The sequence below is a fragment of the Trachinotus anak genome, unplaced genomic scaffold, assembly GCF_046630095.1.
Source record: "Trachinotus anak isolate AG129_WGS33_773 ecotype Australia unplaced genomic scaffold, CSIRO_AGI_Tana_v1 ptg000014l, whole genome shotgun sequence".
NCBI lineage: Eukaryota > Metazoa > Chordata > Actinopteri > Carangiformes > Carangidae > Trachinotus > Trachinotus anak.
The window spans coordinates 16,318,272-16,334,166 of record NW_027273865.1 but is presented as its reverse complement, the minus strand read 5'-3'; the positions used below and the strand labels follow the sequence as shown (position 1 = coordinate 16,334,166).

General features: G+C 40.4%; 1 protein-coding gene across 3 annotated transcripts in view; it reads right to left on the bottom strand.

Annotated features, from left to right (window-relative positions):
* Positions 1 to 2,681: 2,681 nt before the first annotated feature.
* The window catches only part of limk1a (LIM domain kinase 1a), a 55,250-nt gene continuing 42,036 nt past the window's right edge, over positions 2,682 to 15,895 (bottom strand). For all 3 annotated transcript variants that reach the window (XM_071495877.1, XM_071495878.1, XM_071495879.1), the window contains 13 exons: positions 14,742 to 14,851; positions 13,104 to 13,319; positions 12,647 to 12,752; positions 11,884 to 12,095; positions 11,080 to 11,266; positions 10,693 to 10,779; positions 8,770 to 8,901; positions 8,606 to 8,665; positions 8,069 to 8,134; positions 7,479 to 7,638; positions 7,254 to 7,309; positions 6,297 to 6,454; positions 2,682 to 6,088 (listed from right to left, as the gene is read on the bottom strand). In XM_071495877.1, the coding sequence (XP_071351978.1) occupies positions 5,920 to 6,088; positions 6,297 to 6,454; positions 7,254 to 7,309; positions 7,479 to 7,638; positions 8,069 to 8,134; positions 8,606 to 8,665; positions 8,770 to 8,901; positions 10,693 to 10,779; positions 11,080 to 11,266; positions 11,884 to 12,095; positions 12,647 to 12,752; positions 13,104 to 13,319; positions 14,742 to 14,851 (1,719 nt within the window). In that variant the 3' untranslated portion in view covers positions 2,682 to 5,919. The remainder of the gene's footprint in view (positions 6,089 to 6,296; positions 6,455 to 7,253; positions 7,310 to 7,478; positions 7,639 to 8,068; positions 8,135 to 8,605; positions 8,666 to 8,769; positions 8,902 to 10,692; positions 10,780 to 11,079; positions 11,267 to 11,883; positions 12,096 to 12,646; positions 12,753 to 13,103; positions 13,320 to 14,741; positions 14,852 to 15,895) is intronic.

Below are 15,895 nucleotides of genomic sequence, written 5' to 3'. Positions count from 1 at the left end.
ATTTCTCCGCACACACAATGAAATCTGCACTCTTACCTTACGCTTCTAAACCTGGATAAAAATGTTGTCTCGCAGCCGAACAGGCCCGATATCAAGACAGTGATGCGTTTTAACGGCGCTTGCTACACCGTCCGCCGTGTGTCCTTTAATGAATAAAAGGCGTGATTTAAATGGACGATGTATTGGTTTGATTGTCAGGCAAGCGAGCATCAACACGGCATCCCACACACAGTGTCAAATGTGATATTGGCTCAGGACTCACCGTGGTTGAACATTGCGGACCGAAACCGGTTGTTGCTGGACGAATTTTCCATCGCTCAAAGTTTCAGTTAGCGCCAACGGCTGCGTCCTCCTCCTCCTTCTTCGTCTCCTTCTGTATTTCCTTAGTGTCCCCTCTCAATCTGAACACAGCTGCAGTGAGGTGACAGTCAGTGTGTTGTGTTTGACCGGACAAACCCGTCCCCCCTGTGTGTGTGAGTGAGTGTGTGAGTGAGTGTGTGTGCTCGGTAGCAGCAGCGGCCGCACACACACACACACACACACAATCACAGTCGTTCAAACTGAAGACAGTGTTGCCAGGTTTGATTGACAGAAAGTACCCTGTAGCTTTCAACTTGAGCCCCGTTTATCTTTAGACTATAATTGCTAACATTTTTTGGAAAATTTACTAACTACGCCGAATTCTCTATTAGAAATTCCCATTTGCTGTGTACAATTTGATGTAGTATGATGTAACTATTCATAAATGTCCTTGATGCTTAAAATTTTTTAATCAGTCAAGTTCTGGAGACACTAGCAGCATCTATTTCTATGGTAGTAGTACTAGGCCTATCTTCAGAAAGTGTGAGTCCCACTGAATCAAAAAATATATATGTATTATGTTTGAGTGCTCAGATTTAACTGAGTTATGAGTTTTTGGGACTCTAAAGATTTTACAGTAGCCTACCTTAATTACCTCTAATGCAGTTTTTCATTATGTTGATAAGATGACTAACTTTGCTGTCCCTCTCGGTCCACGCAGTCTCTCCGTCACACACCTCCCTCACATTTTGAAAAAAAACAACAACATTTAATAGGCAAAAAAATCGACCAACTGGTACAAAATGTTGCCAAATTCAGCGGAAAATAGTCTTAACTGGCAACACCGACTGACGAGCATGCCTCCAGCCTGCCGGGCCGGTGACGTCACAGACACCCGCCGCTGCAGCGGCGGAGAAATGAAAACAATCACACGTGGACGAGATGGGAGGAGGGTCACATGCACCTGCGTGGAAAAAAAGCTCTGTTCATCGTGAAAATGAATAAAAAATATATAATATGTATAAAAACGACAAGTTGAATGAAGTGTTTACGCTAAACAGGGGACATTTCTCTGGATTGATTACTTTCACCGGGCTACTTGATACTTTAAACTTATTCACTCACTTAAAGGCAGTGTTTACAATGTTTACACGATTATTATTGGAATATTTGTATGTATGATTTATCATTAGACTACAGCTGTAAAACCTCATACATTAATGTGGTGGTTTAGTTATTATGCTAGAATATTATCCTCGTATTATTATTATTATTATTATCAATATTACTATTATCATCATTATTATTTTTCTTAATAGTAGTAGCAGTAAGAGTAGTTGTCATTGAAAAAGTCTTTATTTTGATTTTACCAGTTACAGCACTCTTTCAGAGTACTGGAGTACAAGATTGTCCTGAAATCTTAAGGAACTAATACTTTATCTGTGTATCCTCATTTTACCTTATTTACTGCATATCACCATGGACGGCTCACTGAACAGGCCTCCTGGCACAGGCCCAGGAGCCCAAGTGGTCAGAGGACCCCCAGGCCAGAGACTCTCTTTGAAGCAGTTGAAGCAGTTTCTTGTAGGAAATTCAATAAAATGACTACAAAGAGATGCAAAAAGACCTCAAAGAGACACAAAACAACTACAAGCAGACAAAAAATAAACAAGAGTGGACAAAATAACCAAAATGACTTGGGGGGCCTTTTACATTTCTGTGCTCAGGGGCCCACTGTCTATCTACTTTGTGCTTTAGAGGGAAAGATTGTACTTTTGACTCCACTACATTAATCTGACAACTATAATTACTACTTCTATTGAAGATCAAGATTTTACATACAAAAACCATACAAAAAAGTGCAAGACTTTTTACACTGTGGTATTGTGCCTTTTAATTAAGTAAAGGACTGAATACATCTTCTACTGCTGATATTTTGCACTATTTGTAGTAGTACCAGGAGTGACACTACATATTGTATACAAGGCTGGGAAATACAGCAGCTATATATATATTTAAATTATTGTCCTTTCTATTTCATTGTAAAAAAAAAAAAAAAAAAAAAGAGCAGAGACAGATAGTGACATCTTGTGGCTAATGTGTAAACACATTTCTAATAAATTCCTCTAGACCCTTTTTGAGCAGAGGCAAGCACTATTTTTACCACTTTAATGTGGCCCACACATTTTCTCTGCCTGGGTAATGCAGTGCTATTCTGGTGTAAACTCACATATTACTGGAGCTGTGTGCTTCAGTAGTGGAAAAAGGCCAACGATGGAGTGAATACATGGTTCTGGAGCTCTTTTGAAACTGAGATGTAATGGACTAACAGTGACTGAGTTAGACATCATCATTAATGAACACACATTTTGAGTCTTTGGTTTGTTTAAGGAGCAACAGTTTTATTTTTAGCTGTGACAAAAGGAAAAAAAACAGTCGCCTCCTCAGAGTCTAAATGTTCACGTTCAGGATTAAAGTGCAGAATTGTTTTCACAGCTTGTGTAAAAAATTAAATAAGACAAAAAAAAGAAATATAATATTAAAATATCAAAACTGACAATGGAGATCTGGAAAATATAAATATGATACAGAATAAAATGAAATCTCATACAACATAGTATCAGCAATGATATTCAATCCACTTGAATCAGGCTTGCACTTATGATACATAAAAAAAAAAGGGAAATCAGTTCACGTTTTTCGAGTCGTTGGCAAGGCTAGCTTACAACAAAGGCACAGCATTGTTCAGAGGTAACGATCCTTTGCAAAGAAGTGCTGCTGAGACATTCTCATTGATCATCAACACGTCCTCGCAGACACATCTAACATGCTCGACATGGCTCACACAGGAAATGGAGACAGAAACATGGCAAAGCCACTCATGTACAGTGCATGCCCACGGACAAACACATCAGCCATGAGGGGCTTGTTTTACAGAAGCGTATTTTGTGTTATTAGCCTATACATTGACAGGAGGTTACATGCTCTTTGAGTTGCACAGTTACTGTTGAGTTCTGCTTTCCTATAAAGCTGCTGAATTAACTGAATTGTGAAGTAAGCTCCAGAAAGTTACGGCCCTGAGCCAAAAAGAGTGTGACGAGGAGGTGAGAGGTGAGAAAGGCCAGTGCTCTATTATCAGAAGGACCAGCAGTGGTTGCAGCCTCTGTGGGCATCACATATGAAACCAAGCAGTCAGAAACAACACAGAACATCATTCACAAAGGACCAGTCTGTAGGCAGCAGGCAGACCTGGGACATCATATCCTCTTGGTAGCAAAGACTGGAAAACCTTGTCTCTTAGGAGCTATTCAACTGGACATGAAAGTATTTTAAGAATTTTAGAGAGTTTTGCTTGAAAATGGAAAATATAATCAATATTGCCACAGAAGTCTGAGTTTACTGAGGGTAAGATCACAGAGGTATCAGACAGGCTCCTGCCAAAACAGATTTTTTTAAAGCTGAACTGTGCACAAAAATGCATCTAAATCAGAAACCTCACTAATCCTCCCGTGCTCCAGTTTGCTATCAAGAGGATGAATTCCCCAGATCGCATTTTTACAGTTGAAAGGCTCTATCAGTGTCTTGCATTCATATATCAACCTGAACCGACATTTATTTCCTTATCACAAGTAGCCCAAGAGAGGAAATTAATAAACATGGCTTCAACCAGCCATTTGGTAATATAGTGCAAATTAAAGTACTCAGATCTATACAAAAAGATTTCAGTGGTTATATATAAAAACAACAAATGCTGTGTTCTTTTTTCTCATTTCCTTTATAGCCTTGCTTTCTCTGTTGACTTTTTTTTTCGTTCTTTGTTTTCTTATTTAAAATCACAATTTTTAGAGACAAAAATAGCTTGGTGTTAGAAGCTGAATAGACCTATGTAGTGCATCATGCAGCTTGTGAAAACAACAGCAGGAAATTAAAAAAAAAAAAAAAGGGACAGAAATCTTATGTTAGAAGGTGCAAGAGAGAAATTTGTCCAGAGGAAGAGATCATTTCTGAGGAGTGCGCATATTTATGCAATGCACGAAGACAGATGTAAGGACAGACACATATATACAGTGGTATTTACAGCTAGCATTTACATGTAAACAAACAGTGGGTCATCCACAGGAGGAGAGACAGATATGTGGACAGACAGCCAACACGATGAGACAGTACCTAGTGATATTATCCCCACACCTGAACTACTGTACAGTACATGAGATGAGAGTAAATAATTAATAACAGATCGATTGCCCTCAAAAATCATCAATTCACATAAAATTTGAGTTGATCAATTTCAGTTCAGCGAGTTTAGAATGGCAATAAACCCCCCTCCAACAATTATAAATATACTCCGGTGCACATCTATGGCTACATGAAAACTCCAAGATGGCCAATCAAATGTTGAGAAATACTTTTTTGATGGAGGGAAATTGCAGGATGTAACATTTACTGAGCTTGAACTGAGGGTTGGAGATGTTTCATGGTGATAAGATTCCTCGTATCTCAAACGTTAAAAGCCTCTAACCTGCCAAATGGTGACAATGTAGAAAAAGAAAAAAAAAAACAACAACTTTCGGCTGTGCCTTCATAACTGCAGTCAAACTTTCACTCTCCTTAGTCGGCCAATAAAAATATGGCAATGTAGCGTACGTATATAAAATATGTCTGTACATTTACACTATTTAAAACATTTACAATGTTGCCAGCTATCTACACTGGTATGAATGCATGAATAAAGATGCCATGTGAATATGACTGAGATACACTAACAGCTCTTAGATTTGGGGAGACAACGTACCAAAATGATGTCTAAGATGTGTACCTCAGTGTTAAGTCAGTGCTACACAATAAATGAGGAAGAGGAGCAGCACCACAGACACAAGTAGGTCTTAGGTGAGAGGGACACGATGAACCAGGACCTGAACTGACAGCGTTATTTACATCATGCACTCCTCAGTGAGCTATTTAAAGCTTGAAAGGTTTTGTTTGACTAGTGGACAGCAAGTTGATCTCAACCTTTGCGTCTTGAGTGACAAATGGGCCCCTCTCATCTGCATTTTCAGTTTTGCGATCCAAACCAAAAAGCAAAATCAAACCAAACTCACACAGAAACACCTGCAAACACATGGTGCACAATGTACTCTGTAGAGGCCCAAAGTGAGGCGGCTGAAGGTTTGCTTTGTGCCTTGTTTTTTGGACTACCTTATCCACATGAATATACACACTACAGCAACTACAGTAAGTATTCTTGAATGGTATGACCACTAATGTTAAACCTACATGATTCAGGAGTTGAGTCATGATTTGTAAGTCAGGTCTGATTGCATATGACATGTTCCACATTAGCTTTCGGGTGCAGCAGAATCAAGCTATCGTAGTTAATGTCTCTTGATTTTACTTTGAATGTGCGTGTGTGTATGTGTGTGCGTGTGAGTGCATCTCGCACGGGTGGCTTTTCACGTCCACGTTTTCCCCCTGAGTCTGTTCAATAAGCCTGAGCCAGCCTGAGCCTGCTGCATCTGCTTCAAACATGGATTCCTCCAGCCACTGCACCACCTGAGGCAGGCGGTCGCTGCCCTGGTGGAATTAACTCTTAACTCCCCACTCCTCCTGTTGTGTCCAGTCCTACTCTGGCTGTTCGGGGTGGGTGTGCAGGCCGTTTTCAGGGCGGGTGATGTTGTGGTTCTCCCAGAAGGCCTTGTGCAGCTGGTCCACTTCAGACACCAGGGGCAGACAAATTTCCAAGTGCATTTTCAGGTTCTCTAGCCACTCCTCCAGTTTTGAGAAAGCAGGGCTATGGATTAAGAAAGCAGGTTATTATCTATTATTTATATTTTCTGCTTTTTTTTTACATAATCAAAAGGAAAGTTCACAACAAAAAAAAACAAAAACAAAAACAATAAAACTTTGATACTTAGTTTATAAAATGTGCATTTCAGAAGAAAGAGATTTTAGAAGAAAAAAGTTCCCTTTAGGTACAGTAATTATTGTAGATGTCTGACCGTTTGTCTGCATCAAGGTCACAGCACACAGCAGCCATGGGGAAGAAGGCGGGGGGACAATCTGGGGGACAGTAGTGCTCCAGGAAACCAGAAACATTCAGTCCAAAGTCCATCGCCCTGGGGAGGTAGTCTGGGTCTGCGTTCACCCTACCGATTATCTGGAGGGGTAAGACAAGCAAAGAGACAAAGAGTAAGAAGAATTAAAGATGGAAGTGTCACCGAGGGATTCTCTGTGAGTGAAGTGAGCCCTCCGGTGCCAATCTGATGAAAACAAGTAAACCCTTCAAACTGAAGCTGATCGTTCCCAACAGACCACAACTACCGTGTGCCTGCCTGCCAGAAGCCACATCAAGACAACTTGTTTTTCTGCTCTCTCTAATCCCTGCACTATTCACTGGCTAATGGTGTCCATCTGGGGAGGTCATAATCTGGGACTGAACCTAACTGTAGATGGTGTGAGGCCAGGTCCAAAGCCTACCACACTTTCAGGCTGGATTTTCATTCAGGGAGTAAACGTCTTTTACTTTTCATACTCATAAAATGAACTGAAAACAGTATTTTTAGAATTTTTAGCAGAAGAAAAACTTGCACGCAGAATGCAAATGCGAATACATTGTAAACCAAGCAGAAGTGGAGCTCTGCACAAATGAAACACATAGTGAGTGAAAATTATAGCTGAACTTGAACATCGGCCTAATTCATTGAGTAGTAAAACTGCGGGAACACCTTAGACCCCTGAAGGTTTTAAAGGATTTAATGTTAAATGAGCAACTTTTGAAAGTGATAGTTAAATGTACTACTCAGGAAAAAACTCCTTTTTTTATATAATTTTGGCACATTCATTCCAAATTAAGACCACAAAACATTTGTGAAAGCATTTTTAAATTTTATTAATCCAATAATAATCTCTCTAAAATCCTCGGTGTCTGACTCTACAGAAAGTAGAGGGCCACTTACCTCGCAAAGCATGATACCAAAGGAAAAGATGTCTACTCTCTCATCGTAGCTCTTCCCTGGGAAGGAAAAAGGACAAATATTATCAGTATTTAGGAGGAGTGCCATATACATTCAACAACTGTGCCGGTGCAGTGATTGTAGTTTTCTTTAGATATCTTAGGAAGGAGTGAATGGATCTAGGTGTTACTGAATAAACAGGGGCACAAGTGTCCCAGTAGATCATACCATGGATCATCTCAGGAGCCATCCAGTACGGGTTTCCCACCACAGTGTACCTCTTCCTGCGGTCAGGCTTCTTCAGACCTGACAGTTTACCCTGCGACAGCTTCTCCTCATCGATCATGAGCCGAGCCAGTCCGAAGTCTGCCACCACCACCGTGTTGTTCTACCCAAAGAAAATTATTATTATAATTAAGAGAGATAAAAGCTTCAAGATAACAGCAGCGTTTAAACCACCAGTTTAGAAAGCTTGAAATTCAGGTCCAAGCTTCTAATTTCTCTTAGTGTAGGGAAACTTCAAATGTGTTCTCCAATACAAGCATTTTGTTTTCACGTGACATGAGTACACTTATCTTTCTGCTGGGATAGGGTAAGATGGAAGCTTCCGCTGCATGTTGCTTATGTGGACCGTGTTTAAAGAAGGCTTAGTCCCTTATACCTACTGCTAACAAAGCCCTCCTTTACTTTTGTATCTGAACTGCCCCAGCAAATGACAGGTGCACTGTGTTAAATCCTCATAGAAAGCATACTGTAAATGCACAGGTATGTCCACAAACACTCGCACTTTAAATGTACAGGACTATACAAGTTCTTACCTCTCGGACTAGACAGTTGTGTGAGTTCAGGTCCCGGTGGATTATGTTCATGGAATGCAGATATGACTGAATGACAGATAGGAGAGGACAGAAAGACAGGAAGAATTAAAAAAGCAAACAGAAAAAAAATAAGCCTTTAGTGGTAATCTCAAACGCATGCCAAGAGGAACAATCCTGCCTTGTTTCATCTCAAATCTCTGATTTTGTAAATACAATAATCCAGTCATGCATGACATCCATCATTGTGTTCATATCAAGGGAAAACATTAAGAACCCATGGTCTAATCCTGCAGGAATTCATGCTGTAATTTCCATAGAGGGGGAAAAGATTATGAACACATTAAGAAGCAGTGTTGTAGCTCACTAACATGACCACTAGAGGGAGATATCAGTAAAGACAACAGGAAGCGACGCACTTTCCCTTAACACTGCCAATGTCAAGAAATTTCACTGCCTTAATTAGATTTACAGGCAAAAAACCTACTGTTTTAATAATATAAAACACAATCACATAAACTTTTCAGTCTGTGAACTCACCATCCCAGCAGCTATGTCCTTGGCAAAACTGACCCGCTGATTCCAGGGATAGCTGCTGTCCTGTAAGGACAAAAAAATGTCATTGTCATTGTGTTCAGTGCTGCTGGTGAATCATGTCATCTCACAAAAACTCATATTCCTGCAGGCAGACCCTCCACTCTCACCATTTTCTTGATGATGTCCCTCAAGGTGCCTCCTTTTATGTACTCTGCGATGAAGTTGAGTCTCTTGTCCTTGTAGAGGACTCCGATGAACTTGAGGACGTTGGGGTGATCCAGGCAACGCATGACCTTGACCTGATGAAACAGCGATGAGTATTTTGACACATCGTCAACATCAGAGATACACATCAGCAAACATCAGTTTGCTAAGCTAACTGGCTGCTAGCTGTAGCTTCTGATTTACCCTACAAACATCAGAGTGTTGTCAATCTTCTCATCTAACTCCTGGCAAGACAGAGTGTATTTTTGTATTCCTAATTACTTATATCTTAATGATACAATGTTGATTTATGAATATTAGAGAATTTTCACAGGTATAAAGAACTATGCCCATCAATTTAGGGTTTCAGGTCATTTGATTTTGTTTGTCCAGAGGTGGATAATCAGTTAGTCTATCAAAACATGCAGAATTACAGAAACAATACTAACATTTTGATCTCAGCTTCAACTGATTTTGTTTTCTGACCAAATACCAATGATACAAGTAAAATAAAGGCTCGGTCTCTGCCTGAGTCCTGTTGTAGCTGTGACTCTACGACACACTCAAGTTCATGTTTTCTGATTTATACTGTAACTATTTCTATTTACTCTAATTTTAAAGGCAACAGAGAAACATCCTGCATAGTTTAATGCTACAAGTGTGGTTTAAGAGGTTACATGTGGAGCTCAGAGCGCTACTGACACCTCATAAAACATTACCCTCCCTGAAGGTTGGGCTGTGAAGGAGGAGGCAAGTCACTATCACACATGCACGTGCGCGCGCACGCGCACACACACACACACGCACACACACACATAAACCTGAAATAAAACCGTTCAAGTGTCATGATGTCTTTGTCTGAAATGTTTGGTACATTCCTGTCCTGTCCTGGGAAGCATCAAATGAGATCACAAGAGACTGAGTAATGTGAGACATGGGCCACCTACAAACAAACAACCAGCAGGAGTAATAATCAAGCTTAATTGTGGTCGGAGTTTGTTTTATAGCCACTTATTTTACTCTGTCATCATCCACACCAATTACAACGCAAAGACAAAGTATTATTGCTAGCAAATAATAAAAACCCCACACATACAATACATACACACAACCAAACTTAATTAGAAAGCTATTAACTGGATGAATGAGTCTACGATACTAAATATCAAACAGGAACATAACACAAAGGCATAATTTAGCTGCACTGTAAGGGTAACAATAACTCAGAAACTCTTACAGAAGTCTAAACTTCTATGCATAAGTCATTCTGTTATCTTTTCAAATTAATGGAAGGACAGGAGAGACATGAAGCTTGGTGTGGGAGGTAAAATATGTTCGTCTTCTTCCTCAGTTATGGCAGAAAGGGTTATGTTAACACTCCCTTTGCTCCTATGTCAGGGGTAATTTCATGTATTTAACTATCATTTATTCAGGCTAGAGAACTCTTCCTTTGTTTTAGTCACTCATGCCCTACATTCACACAAAAGAGCTGCTAATTTTAACCACAATCCTCAGCTCCTGGTCAAACACAAAACACTTTTTTTCTTTCTACTTTTGCGGCACAGATTTTCCCAGCTGGTCCAGGAGTCCAAACCTGCAACTTTAAAATAACAAACCTGCTTCACTAACTTTTGGGTACTGACTGCTCTCATTTTATCACCTGGACTGAGTCATCACTAATATCTGAATAAAAATACATTCGTGTTCATTATTAACACACTAATCACTTTTTTTGATAGAAAGTTATGAAGATTAGCTCAAGATTTATTGATTTCAGATTTCTGTTTAGATCAAGCAAAACAGTCGATTTGGCGATTCTGAACAAAACTGAGTAAATCTTAAACCACTTAATGATGTAACATCTGGGATTGTCCTCCTCCACCCACCTCTTTCAGGAATGTTTTCTGTGTCTCATCATCAAAGCGAATCAACTCCTTCATCACCATCACCTCCCCTGTCTCCCTGTGGGTCACCTGTAACCAGACAAAATGATGCAACAAATCAAGTTGAGCAACAAACAAATCAGTTATTCTGATGCAATATTAACCACAAACTTTTAGTTTATCACTCATTTTCACTCCACCTATTTTATGTCAGCATGGCAATGTTGGAAAGTCCAAGATGTGTTAAAACCGCTAACATTTACCCTTCTGCCTCTCCCCACCTTCTGACCTATCTCGATGCCGCCATCTTCTGGACTCTTTAAGAATGACAATGTTGCATGCTGCACATGAAAATATGATGGGAGTGTCTCTTAAATGCCCTAAATCTACCTTGATGGCCTGTCCAAAGCAGCCCTTCCCCAGCACTTCTCCATGGATGAGGTCAGACGGGCGGAAGATGCGGTGCGTCCGGTTTGAAACAACGCGGAGTGACTCAGATCGATTGATATCCTTCCTCTGGGAGATGGGGGACGCTGCATTGCTGGAGCCTGGCGACTTATCAATGCTGAAGCTCCGCCTGGAGGGTGAGAGGGGAGACGCACAGTGTGAGGAGAAGAGGACGGAGAGAGGGAGAGGGAAAAATAGATATGGAAGAGATGTAGAAGAGGGCAGTGGAATATTTGATCACTATTTGCTGCAGCAATGATCTAATTTGGAAACTTTTATCTGACTTCATTCTTATTGAAGGCAGATACAGTACACGCTAAGAGGATGGTGGGAAGAATATCTGAAATACATTTCTAAAGTTTTTTTAACTTTCATGTTCAAGTTAAAACTGAACCTTTTTGGAAATCAAATATTTCATCAATACATTATTGAGCAATATAAAAAGTGAAATTTTCTCTGTTGTGAATACATTTTGGAGAGAAAGAGGTCCAAATAACTTCGGCTTTCTATGAAACATAAAGAAGTGCTTCAAGGTGTTAAAACACACTTTAGAAATGTTGGTAATTACAGGACATACAGAAGAGAGACTGCTGCTCATAGCCTCAATCATGGGTCGAGCAATGACATTTATCTCCAGATTGTAATACTCTTTTCAGTGTTTGCTCATTTAGCGCATTGCAATAAAAATGTTGCCTCCAGTAAAGTTGGGCGCTGTGCTAAAGCAATAAAATCTGTTTAAAATCTCACGTGATAATGCGGGATCTGAGGTTGCTGATGTCAGGGTTGGGGGGCTGGGTAATGGGCAGGGTGGGGCTGGGCCCCTCAGACAGAGGGGTGGACAGGGGGCCGTCCACCTGCTCTTCAGCCTCTGAGGAGCCTCCCTCCTGCCCCTGACTGTGAGGGTCGTGCTCGATGGTGAGCTGCAGCAGCCGGCTTGTCTCCTGGATCAGCAGGTCGATCTGGAGAGGAAGAGGGGGTTTTGAGACAGGCTGTTTGGTCCAAAATTAGAACAGCAGAGATCTGTCTTGTAAATGAGGAAATTGTATAATGGATGAAATAAACCTTTGCAATGCTCAGTTTGGCTCTGTAAACATTCAGTTCTGCTGCTTAGCGCATCTAGCATGAATGAATATTTGATTTCCCTCTCACAAGAAAAATATTAAGCATTTACAAGTCTACTGCTGTTGAGGACTTATCCATAAACTATTAGTAACAGAGGTATATTGAGTAGATCACAGAGAATTAAATTGATTCATTTCATTATTCTTGTAAAAGGAAACTAAAAACATTGACTTTTTGTTTCGTAAGTGTGCCAACTAAATGTACTACCACTATTTTTTGGTAATTTCTTGTTCACTAGATAATAGTTATGGTAATTATTGTATCATCCTTTTTCCCTCCTCAGCGATATGAAAATTCAGTACTCTATTGTTTCATTTGCATATTTAAAATAAAGTAATTACTGAGTAATGTCTCAGTAAGAATGACGTAGCAACAGTGTGGTGAATACCTCATCCAGAGGAACATTGTGAATGGGTGTCCCATTGATTTCCAGGATCTTATCTCCAACATGAATGGAATTTTTCACATCTGGACTGATGCAGTCTGCGTCCACCCTGGATAAAAATCAACAACAGGAAGAAAAAAATCTCTTCAGAGACCTCTCTCAGCTCATATGGATAACAATGACTTAGATTTCAGCTCATTTCCTTTTTCCTTCCACTCAATTATTTATTTAAATGAATCTCATCTATCACCCTGTTCTCTATTTTTAATCCTCCTTCATCCTTTGCCCTTCACCAGGCTGACCTCTCTTCACTTACTCTCCCTTTTCTCTACATTTCCAACTTGCGCTATTGTTCACACTCTCTTTGTTACTCCCACACAAACACAAAATGACATCTCATCCACAAATATGCAAACACACACACACACACAGGCACACAAAAATGGACAGACAGACTCACTGGGAGACTCTGACAGTGGGCCCATGTTCAGGGCTGTAGCCATTGGTGGGGCTGAGTGGCTGGTCGATGGCCACAGAGAAACCTCGCCCTCTGCGGCCGTTGTTGCCCTCAGCGGAGGCTGGGATGGACACCAGCGTGACTGTGTGAGGGATTCGTGAGCATGGTGAGTCCGGCAGCGACACTGGGGTGACGATGGTCTGGTAGTAACAGTGACCACTGGAGCCAGAGAGGAAGAGGAGAAACCAATGAAGGAAGGAATAGTGGAAGGAGAGTAGGGGGGAAATTATAAAGGGTTGTCAAGTAGAGAGAACAGGCATACTCGTGAGCTTTCTGGCTCTACAACCGTCCATGCAATCATAAGAGGAACGTCCAGTTCTCATTACAACAGTTTTCACAGCATCACATGTTGTTGACAAGATGATGCTTTAGCTTGGTTTGGGAACACACTGTGCAGCCATTGTCCAGATTTGAGGGTCAGTGTAACCTCTGGCCAGTTTGGTTTACAAACAACTGTTTCCCCCCAAAAGAAGAATTCTGGGAATTTGAGAATGACTCAGGACATAACTATGAGGTGATTCAAGACTAACAAACCAGTGGTGAAACTTAATCTGAATGACAGAGCACACATTTACTCTCTCATTTATGCTTCAAGCTTTTTGCAGTGTGTAACTGCTGATTTTCATTCCTGCTGTTGCCTGAATTCACCCAGTGTGGCAACATGCAAATCTCTCAATACATATAATGATCTGACTCAATCACACAGTCATCATCCACTTCCACTCAGAGAGGAAGACAAAGGCTGTTCTGTCTCTATGTATCTCTGTTGTTTTTAAAGCCTCAGGCTTGTGATAGTCACACTAACACAACTCTGGAGCTACACAAATCAAGATCAACCCAAACCTGAAATAGACACATAATAAGACCCGTGAGAGACTAATGATGTTCATTATGTTCCTGATTTGAATCGACAAGTTTACTGATAGACGATGACATTGACACTTATACGTTAATACAAATGATCTGGTCTGAACCTACTGTCTCAGTACGTCACTGTCACCAGCTGGAGACATTTGTGTTTAGAGTAGTTTCTCTGGATGGAGGTTTAAATGTGCAAAATACCAAATGTATTTTAAATGATAAATTAAAATATTCCTGTTAAAGTGTGGTTGCTGTGATATTCCACTGTGCATGTGGTGACAACTCTCACCACATCTTGTCATAAAGTTGACAAGAAGTCCTTTGAAGCTCAAAATAAGCTGCATGAATTTAAGATTTTGTCAGTCAATAGGAGCTTTGGCTTCTTGTACGTTTTTTTTTTTTTTTTTTGTGGTTTGGTTTCACTTCAAAGGGATTTCTAGTGGATTAGCTTGTGTCAGGAGATGGATTTAGGAAAACTAACTGAAACAAGTAATAGTTAGGTAAGTTAGGAGGAAATACAGCACACAAAGCAAAGCACCATAAACTGTTTAATGTCCTGGCTGCCAGTGTTAAAACTGGACAAATTTACAGAATTTTAAAAAGGTACATGGTTCATCTTTGCAGCCACTCAAGACATGTTACATTCTGGTTTGATTTTGACAGACTTTGATATTCCAGTTTGTGATTTTTTTTTTCCATTTTAAAGTGCTTGACACTCACCAGTACAGTTTGGATCTCTCCACCAAAGCATATGTGTCTCCATCACCGATGAACGTCCTGCAGTTCAGACAGGTGAAGCATTCTGGGTGATATTTCTGTTCCCCTGCAACCTGTTAGAGAAAAAACATATGCACACTTAAACAAACATTGTTCAATTTGTTTCTTAGAAACTTGGGTGTAAACAGAGTAAAAAACGCATGTACAAGGACATCAAATAGATTGTTCTCTGATCTAGAGAGAAAACACTCGAGGGCAGGGATTCACCACAGTGTTTTTGATGTGAGCAGAGCAACAGGCGAAATGAGGCTTTAATAACTGGTCAGAGCAGTGGGGTGAGGTTGCTGAGGGTAATGCTGAGTTACAAGCTGGGAGATTGAGTTTGCTGCTGCCAGATCCCCCTCCAGAGCTGAGGGCAGTTTTGCAAACAAGAGCGGGAATTGAGTTATGGTCATACAGCAAAGAAGGCAATGAGCAGATTAATCACACTGGCACATGAGAGGATAGTGGTCCCGCTGGAGGTTTCAGATCTGGGTGTTCTTCGGGCCAACATGGGATAAATCAGGTAAATCACAGAAAAGAAAGGATCTGTATCATCATCATCATCATAGAGCTTCCCACTTTTACTGCTGCTCATTAAATCTCTGTGTCCTTGCTTGTTGTGACTCTGATCGACTGAGAAATTGATTAGGCGGCCCACGGCTTCATTTATCAATATCGACCCTTTTAACTCCTTCAGGTAATTTTGCAGCTGTTGATGCAAATGACCCACCCACTCAAACACCTAATGGTTCCTATGATTAAACATGAGCCACACATTTTGCTTTGAGTGGCAGAAAAATTTGGAGGGAGCGGGCCCCCTGACGGCACTTCTCAACTGCATTGATCTGCAATGCTAATTCAGTATACTGAGGAGGGGCAGAGCATGGTGGACTGCTGAACAAAGAATAATCAGTTAAATATGAAAGAAAAATCAAATAAATTGAAAATTATTAATTCTGTAGTTCCATTATTTAAGGATATTAAAATATATACTGTAGATCCGCAACATTTTAGTTTACTTTGAATATTTCCTGCTTCTCAGTTGTGAGTATTTGATGCTTGTTTGTCATTTATGAGGAATATCTTTGAGTTATGGTCTGTTGGTTTAATAAAAC